This window comes from Cottoperca gobio, chromosome 21 (assembly GCF_900634415.1).
Source record: "Cottoperca gobio chromosome 21, fCotGob3.1, whole genome shotgun sequence".
NCBI lineage: Eukaryota > Metazoa > Chordata > Actinopteri > Perciformes > Bovichtidae > Cottoperca > Cottoperca gobio.
The window spans coordinates 17,920,412-17,944,259 of record NC_041375.1 but is presented as its reverse complement, the minus strand read 5'-3'; the positions used below and the strand labels follow the sequence as shown (position 1 = coordinate 17,944,259).

The following is a 23,848-nucleotide window of genomic DNA, read 5'->3' as shown; positions in this document are numbered from 1 at the left end:
GATACTGAGGGACCAGAACAACTGAGGAAGAGCCGTGAGATTGAACACAATACAAACATACCACATAAAGTGAAAATTAGTTTATTGATGCAGTATGTACCAAGAAATGTTTCTCCGATTAAGAAGACGTGGAAAACATGATTTCCTTGTAGTCCAACATGTCGTATTGTATACAGAACATGCGCGAAGAGAGAAGAAGAAGAAGAAAGGAAGCAGTTGGTTCGGCTGTGAACAATTCATCGTTCAGCCGCACATTCATACATAACGCTGTGCTCCCGACTCACACAAGTCCTTGTCAGTGATGGACCGGCGAGGTGTACGTGTAGCAGACCTGCATGCTGTGTGTATTTACACGGAGCGTCATGGTACCATCTCAGCCACACACAGCCAGAGGTCAGGGACAGCAGAAGCCCTAATTGATTCGTTTGTTGCTTTTCATTCAGCAAAAATGACGGCCTAGCTATTCTACTTAGTAGAAAAATTTAGATAGTATAAAATGAACAATTGTATTTAAGTAAAAAAAAAGAAAAGATATGCAGTTAATAAGCACATGTATAAAACTTATTTATACATTTAAAACCTTGTCGCCCATTGAAGCTTAAAAGACAAATATAGTGCTTTTATCTGAACTGTACAATAACCGTTCCTGCAGAAGAGTGGTACGTGGAAACAGGCAAGTTATACTAGCAAAAATATAAAATGCTGAAAAAGCAGTATACATTTGACTTCCGTAGGTTAACGTGTGCATGATCTCAACAACTAAATTAGATCTGACTTTTTTATAATTAGAGCTTCTAGCTTTTTAGTGGTAAAAAATATGTTAGGATTCTTTGTTTGTCACACACCTAACTTTTTTTGACATTCTCCATCTTTGGGTTAAAATGGTTTGAGCTGAAGTTTGTTATTCGGGACGAACAGTGATGAGAAAAGAATCAGGAGACGCAGCCGGCCCCTCAGTCAGAACAGGTTACAATCCTGGCAGTCGTGTTCTGTGGTTGTTGGCGTTAACACCATGTGACCTTACGTCATGGCACCAAAAGTATATTAAAAAAAATAAAAAAATGGGTTGCTTAGGGTTCTGCTAGTGATGAACTTTATGAGCTGCATGAATTCAAGGAGCAAAGCAGCTGCCTCAACAGAAAGAGTCCGGACTGACTGGAAGTTTCCCACTGCGTCGGACCTCCTTTTCTTTTTTCTCTCTCTGTTTCTCCAGCTTCTCCTGGGTCTTACGCAGGTCCTTCAGCTTTTTCTTGATAGTTGAACGGTCGCTCTGACTCGACACACCGAGTAACTGTCGGAAAAAAGGCCATAGATTTAGTGCAAAATACTGTTACCACATTCTGACCACAAGGTGGCAGTCAAAGGCTGACAAGGCTCGATTAAATAATGACTTCTAATGCAATAAAAGAAGCCCTGTATAATTAAACATAATTAAACACCATCCATTATTAAACTATTATTATTATTATGCAGGTAATTCAAAGTCAATTATTATTATGCTGTTATTTATTTTACCTTCAACTTATCACTGTCCAAGTACAATAGCTGCTGGCCGTCCACTCCCTTAGCCGTGAACTCAGGTGTGTATTGGTCCATATTCATGCCCATCAACCAGTGACAGACCTGCTGATTGGTCCATTCAGAGACCGGCCGGTTGTGCCACTGATACTCTTTCCCTGTAGCTACTGGTTCATCATCCAAAGTCTACAGAGGACACACATTAAAAAAACAGATATTAGAAAAGTAAAAACACTCTCGCTTTAGGGCGTCACCATTTCATACTTTTTGTTTAAAAACATTTTTCTGGAAATTTCTGTGCAGGATTCTGAAAGTCTGAGTCATTTCTGTACTCTAAAGGAAGCAAATTACACAGGTCTAGTGCATGGGAATAAATACATTATAATGACTTTTACCAAAGAAATATATAAATAGTTGATGCCTGTGGACTGTCTTGATCAATGTTCCTAAAGCCCAGTTAAGTGACGAGTGTGAAATACTGACATTAATCATGTTTTCCACTTCATCTTTGGGCAGATGTCACTTAAATAAAGGCTGTTTGAGTAAATGTATTATTTCTATCGATGGAGAAATTGCTGAAAAGCAGTTGAAGTTATAGAGGGGTGAGGCTTGGGGACCAAAAAAAAAAGTAAAGCCAACTACAGCATTTATACAACAAACAAAAAGAACATTTAGTGCAAGTTCTGTTGAACTAAACTGTGTCCAAATTTCCCAACCCAGCACCAAGAAAACAAGCGTGCAATGACATAACATTCTCAAACGCAGGTCTATGTGTGTCTTCATACTGCATGTCTTACTGAGAGAGACTGAGACACTGGAAACTATAATATCAAAGCGCACTGCTGCTGAAACACCACTGAGCAGGCAGCATCGCAGGCAGCATCGCTCTGTGGTCTGCTAGAGCTTGTAAACAACATGAAGCACCGGGTCTACTGTTTAACAGAGGCTGAAAAGTACAAACCATTAACATCACAGCTGATCTAAGAAAAGCTAAGCCAAAGACTTGTTTTAACACACACACAAAAAACTTTAACACACACACACACACACACATGCTGCTCTCTTCTATCCCCTCTGCATTCACAGTTTAATCTCAGCTATGAAAGGGGGGAGGCTCAAAGAGCATGCTTGAGAATGTCCCCTTTCAGCTGCATCAAGGCGTCCCACACGGCTTTTGTGACAGCGCAACAAGGAGAGCACTCACCTCGCTGGAAGAGAAGATTAAAGTGTGTGAGCGCCCAGACAGATTGGGTTCAGCAACTAACCCAGAGAGCTCTGAACTGGGGCTGGCAGGGTTAGAATCATCTATGACTGAAAAACTCTGGAACAAGTGGAAACAAGGAACGCATTTACTAAAGCAACACATCACCAAACAACAGTTCTTTACCAGGAGGAGCAAACAAATACAACACTACATGTGTGAGGTGTGAGTGCAGTGCTGTTTCCATAATGACTCAAATTATTATGATAAATGAGTGAAGCTGTGATTACAGTGCGATCAAATCCAGGTTATTGATTTGAGCAATGTGACTGTGATCTTCAACACACTATGCAGCACAATATTCAAGGTGATTAAAAGTAAACCCACCACCAAAACTACACAGTCTCTAAACTACAACAACTAACTATACTACTTCTAATGAAAACACACACAAATTCAGGTATGGGGTATTGTTTTGTATTTTTTATTTAGTAGATGCTATGAGAATAACTATTTGATTCATCAAGTGTTTTTAGAGTCTAAAAGCTAAACTGTCGTGTTTTTCAGACAGAAATACGGGTTCAATTTAGAATCAATGAATATTATCCGGACCTGCAGGCACCAGCTAAGTGCAAGTTCATATGCAATTTAATTTCAATGTAGCGTAAGAATCACACATCACAGAAACAACAACAGGTTGCTCAATACAAGTTAGTTACAACGTAGCAGTTAGTGTTGATGTTACAGGCAAATCTCTGATCAAACTTCCGATTAGCTGATGCAACAAGCCCATGAAACCATTTTCCTCTAATAAAGTAGATTATTATAATACAACTTTTAAAATGTGAATAAAAGGAAAATTAGATCACATTTGTTTTCTAATAACAAAACCACATACCCAGTTCAAAAGAAACATTGAAGGATTCATAGGATGTGTTGTGGTGAGAAATTACAATTTGAACTCTATTTGTTAGTACGGCTCTAACGTGGCATCTGAAATCAAAAGGTAAAACAAAGATGCGTATACTGTACCAAATCTAACGAGCGACTGAATAAAGAGGACCAGGAGAGATTTGTCTGTTTAAAGGAAACACGGTTCAGTGAGATGATAAATGTGCAGGCAGCAAAGCACTGACAAAAACTACCATAATGCACACAGCAACAAAACCAAAACTTTTCTCTAGGTAATCATTTTCTCATTGGTGCAGCCCGTGTCTTGAACTCATTAAACGGCATCTAGGGAACGCCAGCCCGACCGCAGCATGTGTGACAGTTAGCCACGCGTTTCACTGGATGCGTTTCATGTGTCACTATTTGCAAACTCATTTAAAAAAGCCACTAAATTCTTCCCTGCTAGCTCTCTGGATCCAGTTATTGTAGTCAATGATGGCACATGTCTGCTGGAAACTTCCTGATATGTTTCTACTAGTTTTACTCTTGCAATGAAGATAGAGTTACATTTATTCTGATGATGCAAGGACTGCTCTGCAGCTGGCTGAGAGGATCACGTTTGTGACCCACACTGATGTAATATCTCAATGTTATATAACTAATATCTTATCAACGTTGTGCTGGATGCTAATACTCTCTACGCCTGATGTTTACGCTCACGTGAACTAACATACCTTATTCTTGCGGTCCTGGCTTTGCTCACTGCTGGTCTCAGTTGCAGTGTACGGCAGACTGCTGCTGGAGGATGAGGGCTCTCTCTCTCTGTCTTTGTCTCCAAACCAGGAGAAGGGCATACAGGTGGGGATGGACGTCATTGAATCTGCAGGCGACAGGTTCCCTCCGGACTCCTCCAGTAACTCTGCTGATCCCCTACGCATTGGAGAAAAAAGGAAGATTCACAGTCAGGCTTACACATGTGACAGCTAATACACAATGACTCAGTAAGTAATAACCATCCAATATAGGACAAAAACCTGTCTATATTTAGATTCAGCAACAAGAAAGTAGAAATCTGATCTTGTGTAGCTCAATATTTACACCCACAGAGAAACATGGATTCCAGTAATACTGCAGTTAAGGTCTTCATGAAGTTCATCCATTTAATATACACAAGCCTTTGTTTGTTTCAGTAACGTTGTTTCTATTAATAACTCTGTAAAAAAAGAAGAATTGTGTCTAGAACTAAAACTTACAGCATATGTAGCAATGAATAACTAACAAATAAGATACACAACACGGAAGCACAACAACTCAGCGTATATTCAAAATATTTATCTCTTTTAAATGTATTTAAATTAAGTTGAATAATAACACACCTGCTGTCCAAAGACGCTCTCATCGCCTCCTTGTCATGTTTTTTTCCTTTGCCACCTGACTTCCGGAGGCCTCTGTTGATAACCATTAAAAGAAATGAGTTGTTAGTGCCAAGATGATGGTAACTTAATTAAAGTGATCATGATTGTTTGCACTTATTGTAAGTCGCTTTGGACAAAAGCGTCAGCTAAATGAACTGTAATGTAATGAGACTTACCCAAAGTCTGGAAATCGTCTTTTAGGTTTTCCTGCCGACGAGGCTTCATTTAGATCCTCTGAAAGGAAACAATAGGCTCAGTAACACTGCAACATAAAGCGCTGATATGGCAGCCATCACATTTTGGTCTTGCATACCTTTGAGCTCTTTGCTCTTTCCTTTCGATTCCCTCTTCTTGACATTGCGCATGAATCCAGAGGGGGAATGTGGCGACGAGCCGTCTTTTGGAGAGGACAAAGAAGGACTTCCACTGCTTTCAACACTTTCTCCCTGTGATGGAGACAAAGATGGGCTGCTGGAAAGCTCTGCCTTACTCCTGGATCCATCTCTATTCTCTCCTGGATCCCCTTTCTGTCCATTCCCAGGATAGCAGACAGGCACAGGGAGGGACAGGCTCTCCTGGATGGACCTCCTCCTCCTGGGAGATTCCTGCTCCTCCTGCTCCTCCTCTTCTTCAGCTTCCTGTGGGGACAAAGTTAATTATTAACAAGGACAATGGAAGGAAGATAAAATCTCATTATATAACAGAAAGCTCCGCTCTCCAGTTCTGATTTGCTGAGTCATGTGCACACACATTATAAAAAGCATTATTGTTTTGCAAAAGCAAAAGAAACTCAAGGCGTGTTCCCTGTGGTATTTTATAACAACTGCGAGTATCTTAAGGCAATGCTGTTGCCTCAACAGTACAACAGTGAGTTTGTTATAATTTACAGATTAGCCACAGAATAAGTAGCAGTAAAATTGTCATTGTTCATAAAATCCCACCTTTTTCACTGTTATCGGTCAGCTCATATACACCACGTTAAATATGACCAAAGTTAAATATGTGCTTCTTCTTTAAAAGGGAGAACCAGAGTGTGTTGTCACCATTTATTTTACCTCCAAGATTGACATGGTTTCAGGTATCATACCTCACATCTGGCCTCAGGTGGCAGACTATTCAATTCAATAACATGATCATACAACTTAGCAATGTATGACTATCAGCTGTTCCTGGCTGACCTGAGAGTGACCTGAAGCCACTGCGAGGCTCTCCTTCAGTTTGTTCCGAGACGGCAGCTGACGCTTGGCCTTCTGAGCCAGCAGGCCTTTTGCTTTGTGTGCACTGGTGTCCAAGCGCTCAGTCTCAGGAACCAACTCACTCCAATCTTGATCTACGCAGGAGAAGAAAAACAGACATACCAAATAAGTCACATAAGCTGTGAACAGATTTAATTATTTACCAGGGTCACTGGAGTTAATGACGTGTGAATGTTTTACATATCACACAACAAAAGTGTGACCTGTGTACTTCCGTTTTAACTTGAATTATAGTAGCTCTTTGTACCTAGCTGTGAGTCAACAGACTGTGTGTTGGTGACTGGGTCTTGGCCGATCAACCTCTCGTCTGCTCTCGAGTCCTGACCACTCTGACACTCCACGTCTGAGGCTCCTCTGGACTCAAGGACAGCTATCTGTGGACAAAACAACACATTTCAGTGTCCATAGCAAGTCTGCTGTGGCTTTTTAAGCATTTCTTTAAGATTGAGTCTTACCCTTTTCTGCAAGCTCTCCAGCTGCTCCTTGTACGACTTCTCTTTTTCATCTAGAATCTTTTTCAGCTCCTCCTCTTTCTTCACAAAGTCTATCTCTCTGGGGAGGAAGCAACAACAAGTGGTTTCCCATTAGTCCTTTATCTTGTAAACACGTTGTATTTGATGTGTTTACCACCTAATTCCAAGAAAATTTAAAATTGCATCTTAAACCGTAGTAAAATAATTTCTGGTCAACATTTGTCATTTTTTAAACTGTCTTCTATAAATGAAATAAGTAACCCACTGAATCCAACCGCATTGAGCCCTCCAACAGTGACTGTAACAGTAACTCAAGATAAACTCACTTCTGCTGGTAGTCCTTAAGCAGTTTCTTGGCCTTGTTGTATTTCTTGTCCAGGGTCTCCTGCTGGGCCTGAGTCTCGGCTAATTGTTCATTCACGATCTTACACAGACCCTGGGCTTCTAGCCAGTAACTCTCAAACTTCAGGGTTTTGTCGTCGCTATCCTCGATCTTTTGCTCCAGTGCAGACTCCTTGGCTTCCCACAATGATCTGTCCTCATCAGAAGCCCTTATCTATACAGAGATGAAAACATGTTACTTAGGTGGACTAAATTGAATTTGCAGGTGGGTCACCGGCCTAGGGCATTCTCTGTGTTACGCGTAGTATTAAAAAAAAAAAGTAATTTAAAAGAACGAGGTCTCACATTTTGTCTGCCTGTTGTGTGACCCAGTTTTCCTCAACAACCTACTGTAAATGCATCAACATTTTACATCCTTATATAGAATTTAAGTGTACAGCCTCAAAACTAATGTTCAGAATAGCCATCAGTCACTGTGAGTACATAAGAGTTCAAAGTTCAGAAGCAAAAAGGCTGATAGGAAGCCACCATTTTCAAAAAACAAGCGCTCTCATGTATACAGTGAAATGTAATTACTGATGGAATTCAGAAATTAAGTTTAAATTTATTTTTTCGTTTTTATATTTAGATACAATAATTACTTTGTAATAACTGTATCTTATATTTACCTCTCTTGTATGTTATGTGAATATAAATGATTTCTTCTTTAACATACCTTTTTGTTTAGTTGATTTATTTCAGCTGCAGCAATACTGTGTTTGAGTTGCAGCTAAGGAACAAAAATAGGAAAATACAATATTTGGTTATACTCATTAGTGTATGTTATTAATAAAACAGAATACTGACATTTGAATATATAGTTTCAACCCCATAAGACTGAAAGTCATGGAGTGGGTAATACCTCTTTGAACTTGAAGACCATCTGAGAGCCGTCCATGTTGGTCGGCATAAACGAAGCCTCTGAATCAGGCAGCTCAAACAGCTCTACGTTCTCTGTTGGAGAGAAATTGGAGCACAAAATCCTCTCATCCACTCCGTCCTCTTCCTCCTCATAGCGCTCCTCCTGAAATATGACATCACACATGGTATCACATATTGCAAACACTGACACATCCTACATGCCCAGGAACATGCTTGGCGTGTGTCAACAACACTCCCAGCTACGCACTTAACCACAGTCTGGAGGGAACATTGTGATCAATACATCATAACCAAACCATTGGTGGGCTGGTTCACGGGGAGGCACTGCAGGAGTCTTGCAACACATGTCTGTAACATCTCTGCAGCATTGAACAAATTAACATGAACAATATTCTCAGTGGATAACAACACTATCAACTCACCTAAACACACTTTGCATACCTACAGAGCCACTCACAACATAGCCTACTTCCTCACTAAAGGTTATGCAACATTACTTTTAAGTGCTGCCCCAGTAAATCCCTCATATTCTCTGCCCTGTCTCTCCATCTTAAAAACAGGGGCTTGTGGTTGCTTGAACTTCAGAAAGCAAACATTTCACAACTCTGGCAAACAGGCGGCGGTCGACTGAACACCTTCAACACAGCAGAAGGGTGACACATGGCTTACTCACAGCCAGCTGCTCATTCCCTGGTTGAGCTGAGCGGGATTGGAGTGGGCGTGGCAAAGGAGGCTAATGTTGTGTTCATGTCACACCAAAGTTATCTTAATTATGAGGGTCAACATCCAAGTCCTAATTACAACTGGGAAACACAGATATATCCAAATTGACACATAATCATACAGAAATACCTGAAAACGAGACAAATATGGACGCCTCACATCTGCCAATCAAACCCAAATATAAAAAGAAAATGTGCCAATTTTTCAACCTGCTTTGTATCGTTTAACGAATATGGTGTTTTGTCAATGCACAGTATTTTGATTCCCTGTTTGATGTGAATCCTCACAAGTCAGGAATCTTTCCCATCTCTAGCATCCATCCCATATGACACGACCATGGTATACGGTTGAGCAGCAACTGGGCTTTCCAATGAAGTCCTAACCAGTTGACTCACCTCCTCTGTAGAGTGTTCGTAGGGGTCATCCAGGTGATGATGCTGTTGCTGCTGGTTCTTCTCCTGCTCTAGTGTCTCGCTTATGAGGCGGGCTACCTCGCTTTGCGTCCCCGGCTTCTCGCGTCCAATCAGGAACCTGTTTTTAAAAAACGCAATGTAATTAGTATCTGAACAAACCTCACTGCAGCTTCTGTCATGTCTTACTTGTTACAGGGAAATGCACATTTTGAGATGCAGTTTATCCCTAACCCTGTCATGTCTTGCCTAATTCTCTTAAACAAAATAACAATAATCATTATTGGCCTCTGGACCCTCAGAAGATAAAAACACTCAACTGTTTACAACTTATTTCTAATCGTGATAACAGTGGCTCACTCTTATCACAAACAAGATTTGTTCAGTAAGCAGTTGGGCTTTGAGCTGACCTCACTGTTCCTTTAGTGTTCTTCAGGACTGTTGCAGCAAACAGTTGGGTGACGCCCACCAGACTGATACCATCCACCTCAACAATTTGGTCATTCACCTGTATTCTGGAGACACAGAAGATAGTAATTATAAGGAGAGATTTTCAAATCCACAGAAGAGTTAAACACCACCTTCAGAATAGTATTAAAGATTATTTTTAAACAATACAGTAGCGTCAATGCAGCAGGCAATAAAAATCTAAATCTAAAATGCCTGGGAAATAGAAGTAGAGACTATTTTCTTCAGTTATAAATATATTTGGTTATGTGTGTCTTGTGTGTCACTGGGCTCTGGGGAATGAGCTATTCAAGATGGTGAAATTAAAAGCTGCTGTAGTGGTTTAGTGTACAGTGTGTGTGTACCATCTTTCTGGTTGTATAGAAAACATTACCAATGACTCTTTTGAAACAAGACTTAAATGTGGGGTTGTGCAAAAAGGAACTTTAAGTGCTCTAACTCACCGTCCATCGCTCTCAGCTGCTCCTTCCTCTGTTATAGTTTTCACAAAAATGCCCAGCTTCTCCAGACCCTGGTCAGCTCCCACTCCCATTCCTATGATACTGATACCAAGTCCATTGTCTCCTGAATGCAGAGAAATTATAAAGATTTTAAAGGGCGGGTATAACAAACTGCATACAAATGGGCTCAACTCCACGTGGTCATGCTCTTGACAATCATATAAATATTATGCATAAAGATTAGGATCAGTAACATAAGCTAATTATTGCTTATCACTAATTTGTTTAAATATTCAAATCAAAGTCACTACTGTTTGCCTTTGCAGGGCTTATGAAATGTTTCTCACTGATGACACGTAGGAATGTATCTTCACTTCAGTGTTTACTAAACTTGCCTTTCTCAATCTCCACAGGGAACACATCCATCTTCTCCACTCTCTTCTCCAGCTCATACTCAGCAGACGCTGCGACTGGATCCACATCATCGTTGCGCCGATCATATTCCTCATTGGAGAAGGTACTGAAGACCTGTGTTGGTGAAAATAAGTGCAGCTTCAGTATACCACCTTCTATGTCCTTATCAAGTAGGTAACCATCAGACAGCTCTGTGCAGACATCACCTCACTCAAGAATTTCAAATATAGGCTTTGGTCCTGTCTGATGAACCAAAGTATTTGTACTGATCATATCTGATTATAATTGACTGAACACAATCATGCTTTTGTAAGAGCGCACACACGCACACACACACACACACACACACACACACACACACACACACACACACACACACACACACACACACACACACACAAACACACAAACACACAAACAAACACTGACTGAAATATTTTGTTTGATTTTAGATAGTTTGCTTTTTTTTTTACTTTTTACACTTATACCACTTATTAAGGTGAGATTCCTCCTATAAGCCCCAAGTTAGTTAGTTTTTTCACCTGCACAATTTGCTTCCTTTCTTTTGTTGTTGTGTCTTTTTTTTATTGTGCAAACAAATACAATCTCAAAAAAACTCATAAGCATATTGTTTTCACTTTTCACTTCTTATTTATCTTGGAAGGCTGAACAAGGGCACATTTCTCATTTGAGAGAAATTGCATGAGGCGGGAGAATTACACCACACAAAATTAAAGCCATCTTTTGCATCTAAATTAAATATTTATCAATCACATTTTTATACAGATGTCAATCAAGTGATAACAACATTGAAGCAGAAGATGCATTCCTAAGACATACTCTTGAGGACATTCAACAGAGTTTTAAGAAGTTGTGAACTTTGCAGGCAGGCCCCGTAAAGCACTGGATGTGTCCCAGAGACCGTTTTCTGGTTGGAATTATAAGGCACATACGCACAGTACAGCGGAACATGAGCAGCGTGGAAAGTAGGGCACACCTGGGGAGAGCAGAGTAGTGGATGCAGCAAAGATCAATGTTCATGTGTCGTCAGCAGCACAGTAAAAAAGCAAAATAATAAAGAGCAATACAAAAAAAAACCGAGTAATCTCTTAACCTTCAGTCAATGGGAACTACCCAGTACTCAGTTATTACATACAACACTTTGTGCTATTACCATGAATACCACTGATACTACTAAACAGAAGTGGCATCCAATCATAACACTCCTGGGGTCAAGCACTACCATATTCTGTATAAAATGATCTGGGGGATGACCATCTGTTGTGACTCAGTTACTACAAAGTATAAGAGTATACAGTTAATTTAGTGATAAGACAAGCTTAACATCAATGCTTTTCATTATTGATTAAACTGCACATTTTTCTTAATTATTATTATTTTTAAACACAATGGTCCATCATAGTTTCCCAGAGGCAAAGATTGTAAAAGTCTGCAAATCTTCACATTTAAAAAGTCAAATCGCAGGGAATTTTTAAGTTACTGCATTTGTTATCAAACTAGTTGTGCATTTCTTTCACTTAGATGTTGTATATCTAGTTAGGCTTTCAAAGAAAGAATAACCAGAGAGTGAGCTCAATTATGAGAAACTAGTTTATAAATATAAAGCATTGATGAAAAAAAGTAGATTAGAGTGGTAAGACTCCATCAGGGGCTAATGCCTGATTATGGGGGATGAACCCAACAGTGGGTCTGTAAAATAAATCCCCTGCTTGGTCATGATTAGTCTTAATCTGGGTGGAGTCATGATCAATAATGGTGGTGGCGGCAGGATGCTGGCATCAGTGCTCAGGTGCTGCCGATTGAGGTAATAACACGCATATTCTGGCTCCACTTTGAGTATGAGAGGGTAGTTGTTTTTCTGAATAGCAGGTTTACTAATTGGATGGAGCAAAACAGAAGAATTTATTTTTGGAAAATAAACAGGAAAGTGGTAAGACATAGGAAAAGATATGAGCCGCAGGTAGAATATGAATTAAAGGGAAGAATGAAGTAGTCTTCCTATTGAACTTTTGCTGCACTTCATTCAATAGAATTGTTTTTATAAATGGCCTAAAAGATAAATATATATTGTTTTAATTTAAGTTTTTTAAGCTTCACCGTGGCAATGAACATAGCTGGGCATAAATTTGGGATTTCTTTAAACTTTGGATTTGGGATATGATTTTTGATTTATCCTAGTCTTGACGCACACGGTTAGACTTGAGTGGCATAAGTGCAAAGGTTTTTCATTCATCACTCCATATATGCACAGAAGCTCCCTAAACCCTGACTACATGCTTCAAGTACCATGTGTGCTGAGCAGATTTTATTGGTCATTTACTATCTCTGTTGTGATACTTTCTAGGAACAAAAGAACAACACAGAAATCTTTCTCAAACCTATTATTTAAGTTTAAGATTTTTCTTCCTGAGAATTTCCCCGTATCTTGGATTTTAAATAAACAAACAAAAAATTCTGTGATTTCATCTTGTATATCATAGGTGGTGATTTTGCACAATTAAATGATTCACCACGCTATGCTATCCAGAGCCTATTAAACTCTACAGCAAAGGGCAGCATGTACGAATGTATAGTTTTTCTAAACACCAAAACACATAGATATAGACTTACTCGCAAATATTGAGCAGTCAGGTGGTGTGTCGTAGTCTAGTGTGCAACCTTAGATACCTGAGAGACACTGATCCATGTGACAAATGTTTGAGTTGTGCTCTCATACTGCTCCCAGGTTGTGGTAAAACCAAAAACAAATAAACAATCTAAAAACAAGCGGACAATTTACTATAGGATAACATGCTTGATTGAGACATTTGCCATGAGAATGTATGATGTAATCAAGTAAACATTTCCATCCTGGGCAACAAAGTCTGAGGTCTCGATCCTGTAGCTTGTCAAGACTTGAGGAATCAACCACAAACAATCTATTTTCCACTCTGTCTTCTCACTAAGTAGCCTTTGGACATCAGCCCATAACAGCGCAGATAGTACATTTCCAGAATGCCTCACTGAGGTCTTTGTTGAATTTGTTAAAGTGAATTACAAAAACTATTTCTGTTCTACAACATCCTGCTGATTCAATTCACACACATGTATCCAAGTGGAGAAGCATTGTCTTATTTTGGAAACAAGATGTTCATGATTTGCTACACTGGCAGGTACCTCTCTCTCATGTAGCCTCCCAAACCAAATGAAAGAAGATTGGAAACTTGAGGATTACGCACAGTACTGCAGCTCTGTGGTGGTACAGGCAGGAATTCTATTCATGGGGCCTCGACCCTCCATCAACCCAAGGGAGTCCTCCTCTGTTTGAATCCTCCTTCTTATATATACATTTCGATAGTTTTTCTTTTTTAAACTATGACCCATATAATGTGGTAGATAGGTGTTATCTTTATCACACAAAAGGTAAAGACAGTACACATAGCACTGAAGAGCACTAAAAACCTTTTAAAAATAAATTAACAAACAAGCTACTCAAGACATTTTTGTCCTGCTTGCATCTTGAAACTTATTTTGCATGTCTCTGAACAACAAGCTTCAAAGCGCTTCTATAAATAGGAGTGACAAAGCTTATCATCTTCTCATTTAGACTGTTAAAAATGGATTCACAGAACTAGAGCAGACAGAAATTCCATTAAGGATGAAAGATGTTTTTTAGTTTAGACTTTGGAGACTTTAGTAATTAAGGGTTGAAATGTAGGCTAATAGAATCTAGGGAGCACCACTGCATCCTTGGCCTCTGCATTAACTGAGCAGCAGCAGTTCAGATTGTGCTTCTCGCCTCTACCTCCCCCGACTCCAAAGTCTGACTTTCCTGTTGCCATGGACTCCCAGGCCTTTTTTTGAACAATGTTCTGTTCTTTGCTGAAACCTAACCACACCATGTTTTATCTGCAAGAAAGGCAGAGATCAATCTCTTTATTAGCCTCTCCCTCACAAACAAGCCTTACACATAGCTCACTATTATCACAGTCTCGTCTCCAGTTATCAGACTAAACAGCCATTTGTTTCATTGTTCAGCACATGCCCAGTCCACTAAAACCAAAACACTTAACTGTTGATCAGGCAGACTGACTCCAACAAGAATGAGAAACCAAAGAAGAACTAACAATTTTTCCTCAAGTTTATACAGAACAAGGTATTTAACATGTATTTTGATGCCTATTTCTCCCCATAAGTATTACTGCGGTCACTGAGGTTGTGATGTGGGTCAACTGACTGCCATCTTCATATTGTTCTATTCCCTACCAGCAGCATGTGTGGGCTTTTTGTTCATCTTCAACAACTGCAGTGGTCTGTCCTCTCTAGGTGTGTTCACATGCACAGATGTACACATGCCCACACCCAAACTAAAACTTTTCCCATCACTCCCTCGTTCCCCTCCCCACAACCGAATACCAATGTGGGAAATGAGTCAGCAGCTGCGAGGAAAAGCAAACCAGAGAAATCTCTTGCCAGTGCAAAATGAGGGCTGACCACTGGATTGGGGAACTCGTAATGTAAACGGGCCTACAAAAAGACAACAAATCAAAACATGCTGTGCGAGCGAGCTGGGGCTGGGGTGGCAGCCTGGCGCAGATCAGAGTAATTAGGGAAGAAGGCATGGGGCAATGTTTTTAGATCCTGTGTTAAGACACCAGGAAAAAAAGAACAAAAAAAGAACAAAATATATATCTTGTAGTTCCTGTATGCATGCCATTGGAATTAATAACACTGTGTTAAGTTCACAATGAGTGACAGTAACTGAAACAACAATGTTTATGTTTTAAGTGTTAATGTATGACCTACAGCAGGAATAGATGGACTCTGATAAGAGCAGTGTGCCATAATGGAAATACATTTCCAAAGAGTGCAAACAAAGACAGGTTGAACAGGTTTGTGTATAAATGGATCACAAAAGCTACATTTATCATGCAAGGGTTGCGGAAAACTTGGAACACATAATTACTGCTAACTTGAAAACACACAGCATCTGCTAATGTGTTTGTCTGTAATCACATAATGAAAGCGTTTAAGTCAATCGCAATCAGCCCAAGACTCATTCTACCATGCCAAGTTGTTTAATGAACAGCATTCAGCGGACTGCATTAGTATTCTGCCTCGTTTTGTCGGATAGTCACCCACTTGCCCAGGTGGCTGGAGGGAACTCAGATCCCACAAGGGGAGGGCCTGTCTACTAGTTGGATGAGGGTGGAGTCTTGTCAGACACATTCCTGTGGCCAGCAGAACACCCATCTCAGATAGGAAATGGAAAGCATAACACTATGGATGGGTCGGCTACAGAGGCCACAGTTCGGACGTGTGGAGTATGCCGCTTTTGTTTTTCACTAATCACATGAAACACAGATAGGAGGAGCAGAGGATTTCAACTTTCCAGCACGTGTAAAGAAAAAGGGGGGGGTGAAAAGATTATTTCACATCAGAATCGCAAGTCTTACTCTCCATAATTAAAGATAGATTTTTTGTACATTGTTGATAAATTTATGTTGACAGAACGAAGAAAGATGAACTCAACCGCAAGAGCACAGTACAGCACCCGGACAATGTAGTTGTTCATTTTGATGATGAGACATAATAGAGTTATCTTGTAGTTCATCTACACGTAAGGCAAGCGTTTGGGTGTAACTTGGATTTAATAATAATTAGCTTTGCATGCTGAAAGTGATGTATTTTGCAGATACTTTGTACCCCTTCACCCAGAGACTAGCTAATATTAGTGGAGTGGAACATCAAACTCTAGCACTATACAAAACTCCCAGCCAACTTTGGTCAGTTGAAGAAAATAGCTATATGCACAAACCAAGAAATGCAAATACCTGTAAGCTTCTGTTCAAGACATTTGTAAAAAAAAAAAAAAAAAACACTACAGGGCACCTTGTTATCTGGCTTGACATTAATGTCTCATATAAACTGTACTCTACCTGACAAAAGAGAAATGTCTACAAATACTAAACAAAGTTTTACTGCGGACATCTGACAAGCCGAACAGACTAAAGGACATGTATGCTTATCTGCAGTGCAAACAAAGATTTTTCTTTGAAATATTTCAGTCACAATGAACTCCACAATCCTTTACCACACCCTGTGTGTTCGAGAAGGCACAATGTGTTGACTTGACCAATAACTGCTAGTGGTACTTCCTGTGACTCTGCGAGGGTGGGGCAAAGCAGCAGGTGCAGATTCTGGCTTCAGACATTTTCCTTTCTGTTATGGTGAACTGGTTTTTGACTCCTGTTCCAAATGTTCTTATTTGCAAAATGACACAAAACACATTAGACGACCTCTCCAGAGATCCCACATAGCTACCCTCTTTGTCCCCAAGCATTTAACACGCCTACAGCAGAGTGTTAATCATTCAATAACTCTTGGCTTTTCCCCCAAACTATAGGGTTCAGAGTGAATTCAAGTAGATGCAAACTGGTAAACTGCAACAACAACAAAAAGAAAAGAAAATGTGTTGCAAGGTTTAAAAGTGTATCCAGATAAGGACATGCCGAGACACACTAATATTACAGGCCTGGTTTTTATTTGCAGTTAGTTGAGGAATAAAAACCTCCTCACTAACACCAAATATATAATCAGTATAAGCAGTGGTGCAATATTTATACTGCTCACACAGCCAGAGGGTAGAGCTGAGCAAACTTATATACTGACACAGCAGCAATGGGAGTGCAGCACTTCAATGCCCTACTAAAGTGTGACTCTGTGTTAACATATACGCAGAAGAATTTATACAACATAATGTATAAAATAATTGCAGTGCTCTTTCAATTTTCTTTTTAAAACTGTGCATTTTGAGTATTTTCATCACAAATACATACCAAGTCCATTAAATGCATTAAGCAACCTTAAGAATTCAATATTTGGCTTGACACAAGACTTTCACTTTTAGGAATTATTGAAACTGTGTGCCTGACTGCCTTAGAAATACCTCTTCAACCAAGTTTGTTTTTCAACCATTATAAGAGTGATACATGTTGAAACTGGACATCTCCTTTATTCACAAAGAGGACCTTTCTTCCTCACAGGATACCTCCTCTGTCAAGACTCGGGTTACGTAGGGACCATTGTGAGCCAGAAGCACAAAGCACTTCCTCTCTCTTAGTTAGCTACGACTCAAGTGTGCTCGATCCCAGAGCCAACTCTGACTAGCAGACTGTGGAAAATGATGCAGTGCTAGCGGGAGGCCTTTGTTAGCCAGGCTACAGGTAGAAAGGTTGGACGAGGGACATTTGTGTGACTTAATTGGCTAACCACATACCACGTAACCTTGACCCCATGGTTTTAATCCAAGCACATGTCATTGTTATGACAAATCCCTCTGTGTTCTTTCCAGCCTGTCCATTGCATGCACTCATTCATGCAATATATAAAGAAGCTAATTGGAAACTTAAAAGAATGCTTGGACATTTTTGGACTTTCTACTTATTTTCACCTTATACTTCTTGCATACCGGTATATCCTTTACTTTCCCCTGGTGATCATTGTAGGTGGGGAATTACATTTCATGTGAACAATAAAATTGATTGCATACTTTGACCATTGTACATACTAACTAATGGTAAAAGTATTTACTGATACAACTGATTATTTGTGCATATAGGCCAATTCAATAATTATTGAAATTACTTTTACATCTAAAATGTTTCAAATACATGACTGTTACCCTCTTGTTTAAGTCTACGGCAAAGCTAAAATACACTTTATAATCAAAGGGTTCTAATTATACATCATAGTTTGACATGGTCAACATGGATAATCATTCATCTCGTTTTGATCCACTGAGCAATCAATACAACTAACAACTTTAAAAATAGATTAATCATTTGTTATTTTTTAAGCATAAATATTGAACATTACCTACTTTACGCTTCTTAACTATGACAGTGTGCCTCTTTTCTTTCTCTTATGTAATAGAAAACTGAATATCTTTGGGTTTTGCATTGTTGGTTGGACAAAACAAGTGATTTGAAGACCATGTTACCATGGCTTTTAGGAAATGTTAATGCAATTTTCTGACATTTTATAGGCCAAATAATTATTCCATTAATTGAGACAAGAAATCTGCATATGAATTGATTTTGAAAATAATAATGTTGGTTTCAGCCCTACATTTCAGGACCATCAGCTTAATTCAGAATATTGGGTCAATACTGACGCGGTATGAAAAGTTGTACACAGTAATGTCTTTCAATCAGCACTGGGGATGTAAATTCATACAAACTCACTTATTAACAACTACAACTTTGTGTCAGTTAATCTGTTTTGCATAAAGTCTCCCGCTCATGGTAGTTATGAGCAGTATGTGAACTGCTACATAGAGGTGACAGTCTAACATATTGTTGTGAACTGTAAAGCTGTATTTATCTCTGTCATATCTCCAGTTTTGGAGGAGGAGAGGCACTGTTGTTTGTGTTCACTCCAGGTCAGCTTCTGGTCCCCTCTCCCAGGACCCCCCTGCCAGGCTGACGGGATGGGGGCGGGGGGGTTCCACACCCTGAGATAACAGTGCATTTTAAGGCCTGGATAAACACTGAGCTGTTCACAAGCTATGTGGAATGCACTGGAATTATTTGTTTTCCCTGCTTTAGCGAAATGTTGTTTAGATATAGTGATTGTGGAATATATATATATATCTTATATATATATATATATATATATATTTATATATATATATATCTATCTCTACTCTCTCTCTCTCTCTCTCTATCTCTCTCTCTAATCTATCTCTCTTCTATATCTCCTCTCTCTTCTCTATCTCTCTTCTCTCTCTCTATCTCTCCTCTTTCTTCTCTCTCTCTCTCTCTCTCTTCTCTCTCTTCTCTCTCTCTTCTCTCTCTCTGTCTCTCTCTCTCTTTTCTCTCTCTTTCTTCTCTCTCTTCTCTCGCTGTCTCTCTGTCTCTCTCTCTCCTTCTCTCTCTCTTCTCTCTCTCTCTCTCCCTCTCTCCCTCTCTCTCTCTCTTCTCTCTCTCTCCTATATATATATAATAACATAATAATAATATAGAAGATATATAACCTCCCACCACATCCCTTAAACACGCACTGGCAATGTTGTCACAGAATGTGTGGCAATACCAGAAGAGTTTACACCTAGAAAATAATTTTGGAATACAAAACTGTAAAGCGGCAAGATATATCAAATACGTATTATGGATATCATGATACAATGATAATACCAACAACTGGTTGGATTTTTTCCAACTCGTTTGTTCAAGAAAGGAGAAAACCATCATTTATATTGGTGATGCTAATTGTGCACAGATCATTTGAAACATCCTTAGCTGAAAGCACCAACAGTCATATTCAAAAATAGCAAAGTCAAAAATATTGTAATATTAGTTATTCTGTCAATCCCCCATCTCTAAAAACTCAATTGTAGGACTTCTATCCTCAATGAATATATTAGACCACTTATAAACACTACCAACATGAGGGAATTCACAGAAAATAATCAAACAGATTATTATTGAATATTGATATGATTATAACTGCTTTTCACAAAAGATTCAGATTTTTATAAATTAATGGATAGTAAAAAACAGGAATTCCCCAGCTGTAATAAGATAACATGGTATATAAAAGAGATCATATGGGTGAATTAAATACTTAAATTCCTCATATGAATGTTGGTGTGAAGTGAAAAGTCCCTCATGAGTGCAACACATGATTCACTGACAAACTCTAAATGACTAAACATATGCAGTGCAGTGATTCAGGGCTGGCTGTGATTTTTTATTGTAGTCTAAAGTTTCACATGTCTTGCTACTACCTCACTGCTGCCCCCGATCAGCTGTGGTCCTGCTTTCACAAGCTATTATGTTGTCAACAATATTTCCAAAATACCACAAACAATGTTGCCAGCTAACTTCTCCCCTCTCTCTCCTGATCTCTTGGTGATGAGCCTGTCAAACTACCTGCCTCCCTGGTCACTAAGATTAAATAAACCATAGTTTTCATTTTCTGAACAGGGATAATGATACAGTGCAGCAGCTGTGATGTCAACATGCCCAACAAAAGCATTCATCCACAGCCTCAACTCATTTGTCTTGTGTCTGCAGGGAAACACCTAGGTCAGACAGTTGCTGAATCAGTGAGACGGTGGTTTATAATGAGGGTGCTAGAGTGCAATATGTTTTTAGGTGCTTGAGTTGAGCAGCAATAGCTCATATGTAAACAACACAAGGAAAAATACTAACCTGAATGGGGTGTGTGGAGAACTTGATTTTCCTCCTTGGGGGAGGCTCCTCCTCATCCGACAGACCAGTTGTCTCGTAACAGTCGTCATAATCCCCATACATTTGATCTTCCTCCTCCTCCTCCTCCTCCTCCTCTTCTTCTTCCCTGAGGACCTGGTCTACATCCCTATCATCCACAAATGCTGCATTCTCAATACCATACACTACTGGTGAGGCTCTATCCAGGATGCTCTGGCCCACCTGGTCCTCTAGCTCACTCTCCTCCTCTGCTACCTCCTCATCATCATCCTCACGATTACCATAAACATCTTCATTCACAAATGAACCGTCTTCCTGTCTCTCCCTTTTCAACCCAAATCGATCGTTGTCCTCCAAGACTCGTCCTTCGCCCACAGTCTCTGCTATCTTCTGTGTCTCTTTAGAGACTTCTCTCGCTAATACACGATGAGCAGTGTTACAGTTCTGTTTTTCTGGTTGAGTGGTTCTTTTCAGGTCTGTTAGTCGTTCGCCTTTGGGGCTTTGCACCGTTTGTTCCTCAAACACATTATCTTCAACATTCTCATTCTCATTCTCCTCACTATCTGAGGACTCATTCTGAACTACCACCAGTTCTGCCCGTACCACGCCCACCCCTCTTGAGTCCAGTGATGAGGTCTGGCTGGATGGATTGTCCCTGACAGGACTATGTACCACACTGTCATTACTTCTGGCTTTTTCAGGGTTTTTAGCCCTGTTGGTGTTCTGAGAGCCACCAGCTGATAGATGAGGCTGCTTCACATCCCCTGGGGGCGGACTATGTGGCTTGCCTTCATCCCCACCAACAGATGTCCTACTAAATCCATCAGCGGATGATGAGGAGTGTTTGTAGCCGTGGCTAACTGGGGTTGTTTGCTCTGGTGAGAGGGGTTTGTGAGTGGCATCAGTTGTTGGAGAAGTAGTTTTGTATGCCGCATTGCTGACTGCAACTGGAATTGTTGGTTTAACACTCGACCCCAAAACCGTTGATTTGTTGACACACGGCGCCTGGGATGCATTTTTGTTAGTGGCGTCAGGTGTAGAGTTAGTGGAGTCTTTAACAGGAGAAGAAGATTTGTGTGAGCTGTCCCTTGTTGGAGATGAAGGCAGTAAGTGTTCAGTGGTACTGTGTTGTTTAGCAGACACAATTCCTCCCTTTGCAGCAGCTGTGTTGTCTTCTGAGCCATTCTCTGCCATGTAATTCTCCAACCTTTTGGACATGGGTCCTGCATTCAATGCCACTCTAGACGCATTCTTTTTTTCACCATCAGCCTTCTCATCCAATTGGCATTTAGCTGTTGATGTCGGAGTTTGCTCTGATTTGATAATGATCTCAGAGGATGCTGATACTCTCCTTGTGCTTTTCCCCTCATCAGAGGCACTTCCGAGGGACAAACGATTTACCACTCTGTTTGGGGACTGTTTCTCAGCTGCAGGCTGCTCTTTGATGCCCCTTTCAAAGAGTTTTCTGGTCACAGAAAACTTCTCTGCCATAGCCTGTTTGTCAATCTCAACATCTTCCCCCTTGGGTGTTTTATCTAAATTTTGTGATTCTGGGCTTGCGGCGGCAGTGTTGAGGTTAACTCTGTGAGTGTTAACTGGAAATTGCTGCTTCGGTGGGGACACAGGGGACACATCAGGCTTTAAAGTCACTTTCACCTCTGGGCACTCCTGTTGCTGACCATCCATCTGTAGGAATATGTTCTTTATCTTGTTCACTCTGTTCCCAAAAGGCCTTCCCCTTGAGTCCTCCCGGGTGTCACTGGAACCATTTGCATATGATTTGGCGTCCCCTTCGGATTTTGACCCATCAAAGGAGCACTTAATGGCGTGAAAATCAGACTTGTATGCATTTCTATGAGGGGATGCGCTCCTCAGGGTCCTCTCGCCTCCTTTGCTTTCTGCTTTGATCATTGTTGTTTATTTGTGACTGCAGCCCAATTCGAAAAGCCGTTTTTTTGAGAGACTGATGTTGTTTTGTTGGTGAACTATTATCCCTCCACTTTACGCAGGCGGTGCCATGGGTCCGGCGGAGCTTCTTCGGAGCACAGTTGTCTTAACTAAACACTCACAGCGAAGTCATCTAAAGAAAGAAACGGATAGGGAAATCTGTTAATACAGAGAGCGGATACCATTATCTCAAAATGCCTAACGTAAATCATTTCAAATGAGTTAATGCCTAATTATTATCACTTTCTGTATGCAAACCAAAACAGTGTGAAAAGTATGTTAGAACATGAAGGTTAACATCAACTCTTAGTACGTTAGAAGGTTAACGTTAGCGTACACAGCCGTTTGAATGCATTTCGGTGGTTGTCTGACTCCTGGCGTTAGCTAACCAAAATGATTTTGAATTGAAAGTTACTTTAACCAACTATTAACTTTAGTTGTAATAAGTTCAATCGGTTAAATGTTGTTACTACTGTCGCTACACCACAGATAAAAGGCGAAACAAAGTTAAACTTACTGGGCCAACAACAGTTCAACACAGCCCCAACGTTAGTGCCTCAGTCTGAACAATTCATTGTAGCATTTCAAGTACGAGCCGTTGGAAATGTTAACTCCGTCTCTACACAAAACACCACACAAAGGTAAACAACTTTATAAGGCTCTCACCTCCTACTTGCTTCATCGTGTTAGGCACCGAAAGATGGCCCACAATGTCCCAGTTTTACAGTATCAAACTTGCCCCTTCTTCTTGCTCACCGCCATCATTCCCCGCTCCAGCAGCGTTTTCCTGCCTCCTCCTTGCACTTCCAGACCTGTCGCGGGCTGCGCGCGCACACGAGTCTGTCTGTGCAGCGCGCCGCGGCCGACGAGAACAGAGAGAATCGGGAACGCGGACACATTCCAGGACTGTAACCCACCACCCCGCTCCTGCCTCCACTCCCCTCTTTCTCCACAGCTCACAGACACGAGGAGTTGTAGGAGAAAGGCGTGGGAAAGAGCCTACTGTATATTAGAGCTCACCTAGACCTCTGCACGGGCAACAGTCCACACCTGGAGTACAGAAACAACTCACTAGAGTTACTGTGTTACACTGCGCATGTATTGCAACCAGGGCTGGAAAAGTTGTACAGTAGTCATGGAAAGGGGCATTTCCTAGTCTATGCACTGTTTTCACAGAGAGATTGATATTAAAAT

The 23,848-nt window shown here is 40.4% G+C and overlaps 1 protein-coding gene across 3 annotated transcripts; it reads right to left on the bottom strand.

Moving 5' to 3' along the window:
- Window positions 1-65: 65 nt before the first annotated feature.
- ppp1r9ala (protein phosphatase 1 regulatory subunit 9A-like A) lies at window positions 66-23,484 on the bottom strand. Of its 3 annotated transcripts, XM_029458850.1 has the most exons (20): window positions 23,321-23,483; window positions 20,690-22,787; window positions 10,454-10,586; window positions 10,062-10,182; window positions 9,561-9,665; window positions 9,136-9,271; window positions 7,998-8,159; window positions 7,812-7,865; window positions 7,081-7,310; window positions 6,737-6,833; window positions 6,529-6,655; window positions 6,204-6,355; window positions 5,339-5,663; window positions 5,202-5,259; window positions 4,987-5,058; window positions 4,345-4,540; window positions 3,752-3,796; window positions 2,723-2,839; window positions 1,516-1,704; window positions 66-1,291 (listed from the first exon to the last, which is right to left on the bottom strand). In XM_029458850.1, the coding sequence occupies exons 2-20, from the start codon at window positions 22,616-22,618 to the stop codon at window positions 1,133-1,135; spliced, it is 4,407 nt and encodes a 1,468-aa protein (XP_029314710.1). In that variant the 5' UTR covers window positions 22,619-22,787; window positions 23,321-23,483; the 3' UTR covers window positions 66-1,132. The 3 variants fall into 3 exon arrangements, with proteins under 3 accessions (XP_029314710.1, XP_029314712.1, XP_029314711.1); XM_029458852.1 differs by lacking the exons at window positions 2,723-2,839; window positions 3,752-3,796 and having other exon boundaries at window positions 23,321-23,484; XM_029458851.1 differs by lacking the exons at window positions 3,752-3,796; window positions 23,321-23,483 and having other exon boundaries at window positions 1,133-1,291; window positions 20,690-22,618.
- Between the last annotated feature and the right edge of the window lie 364 nt (window positions 23,485-23,848).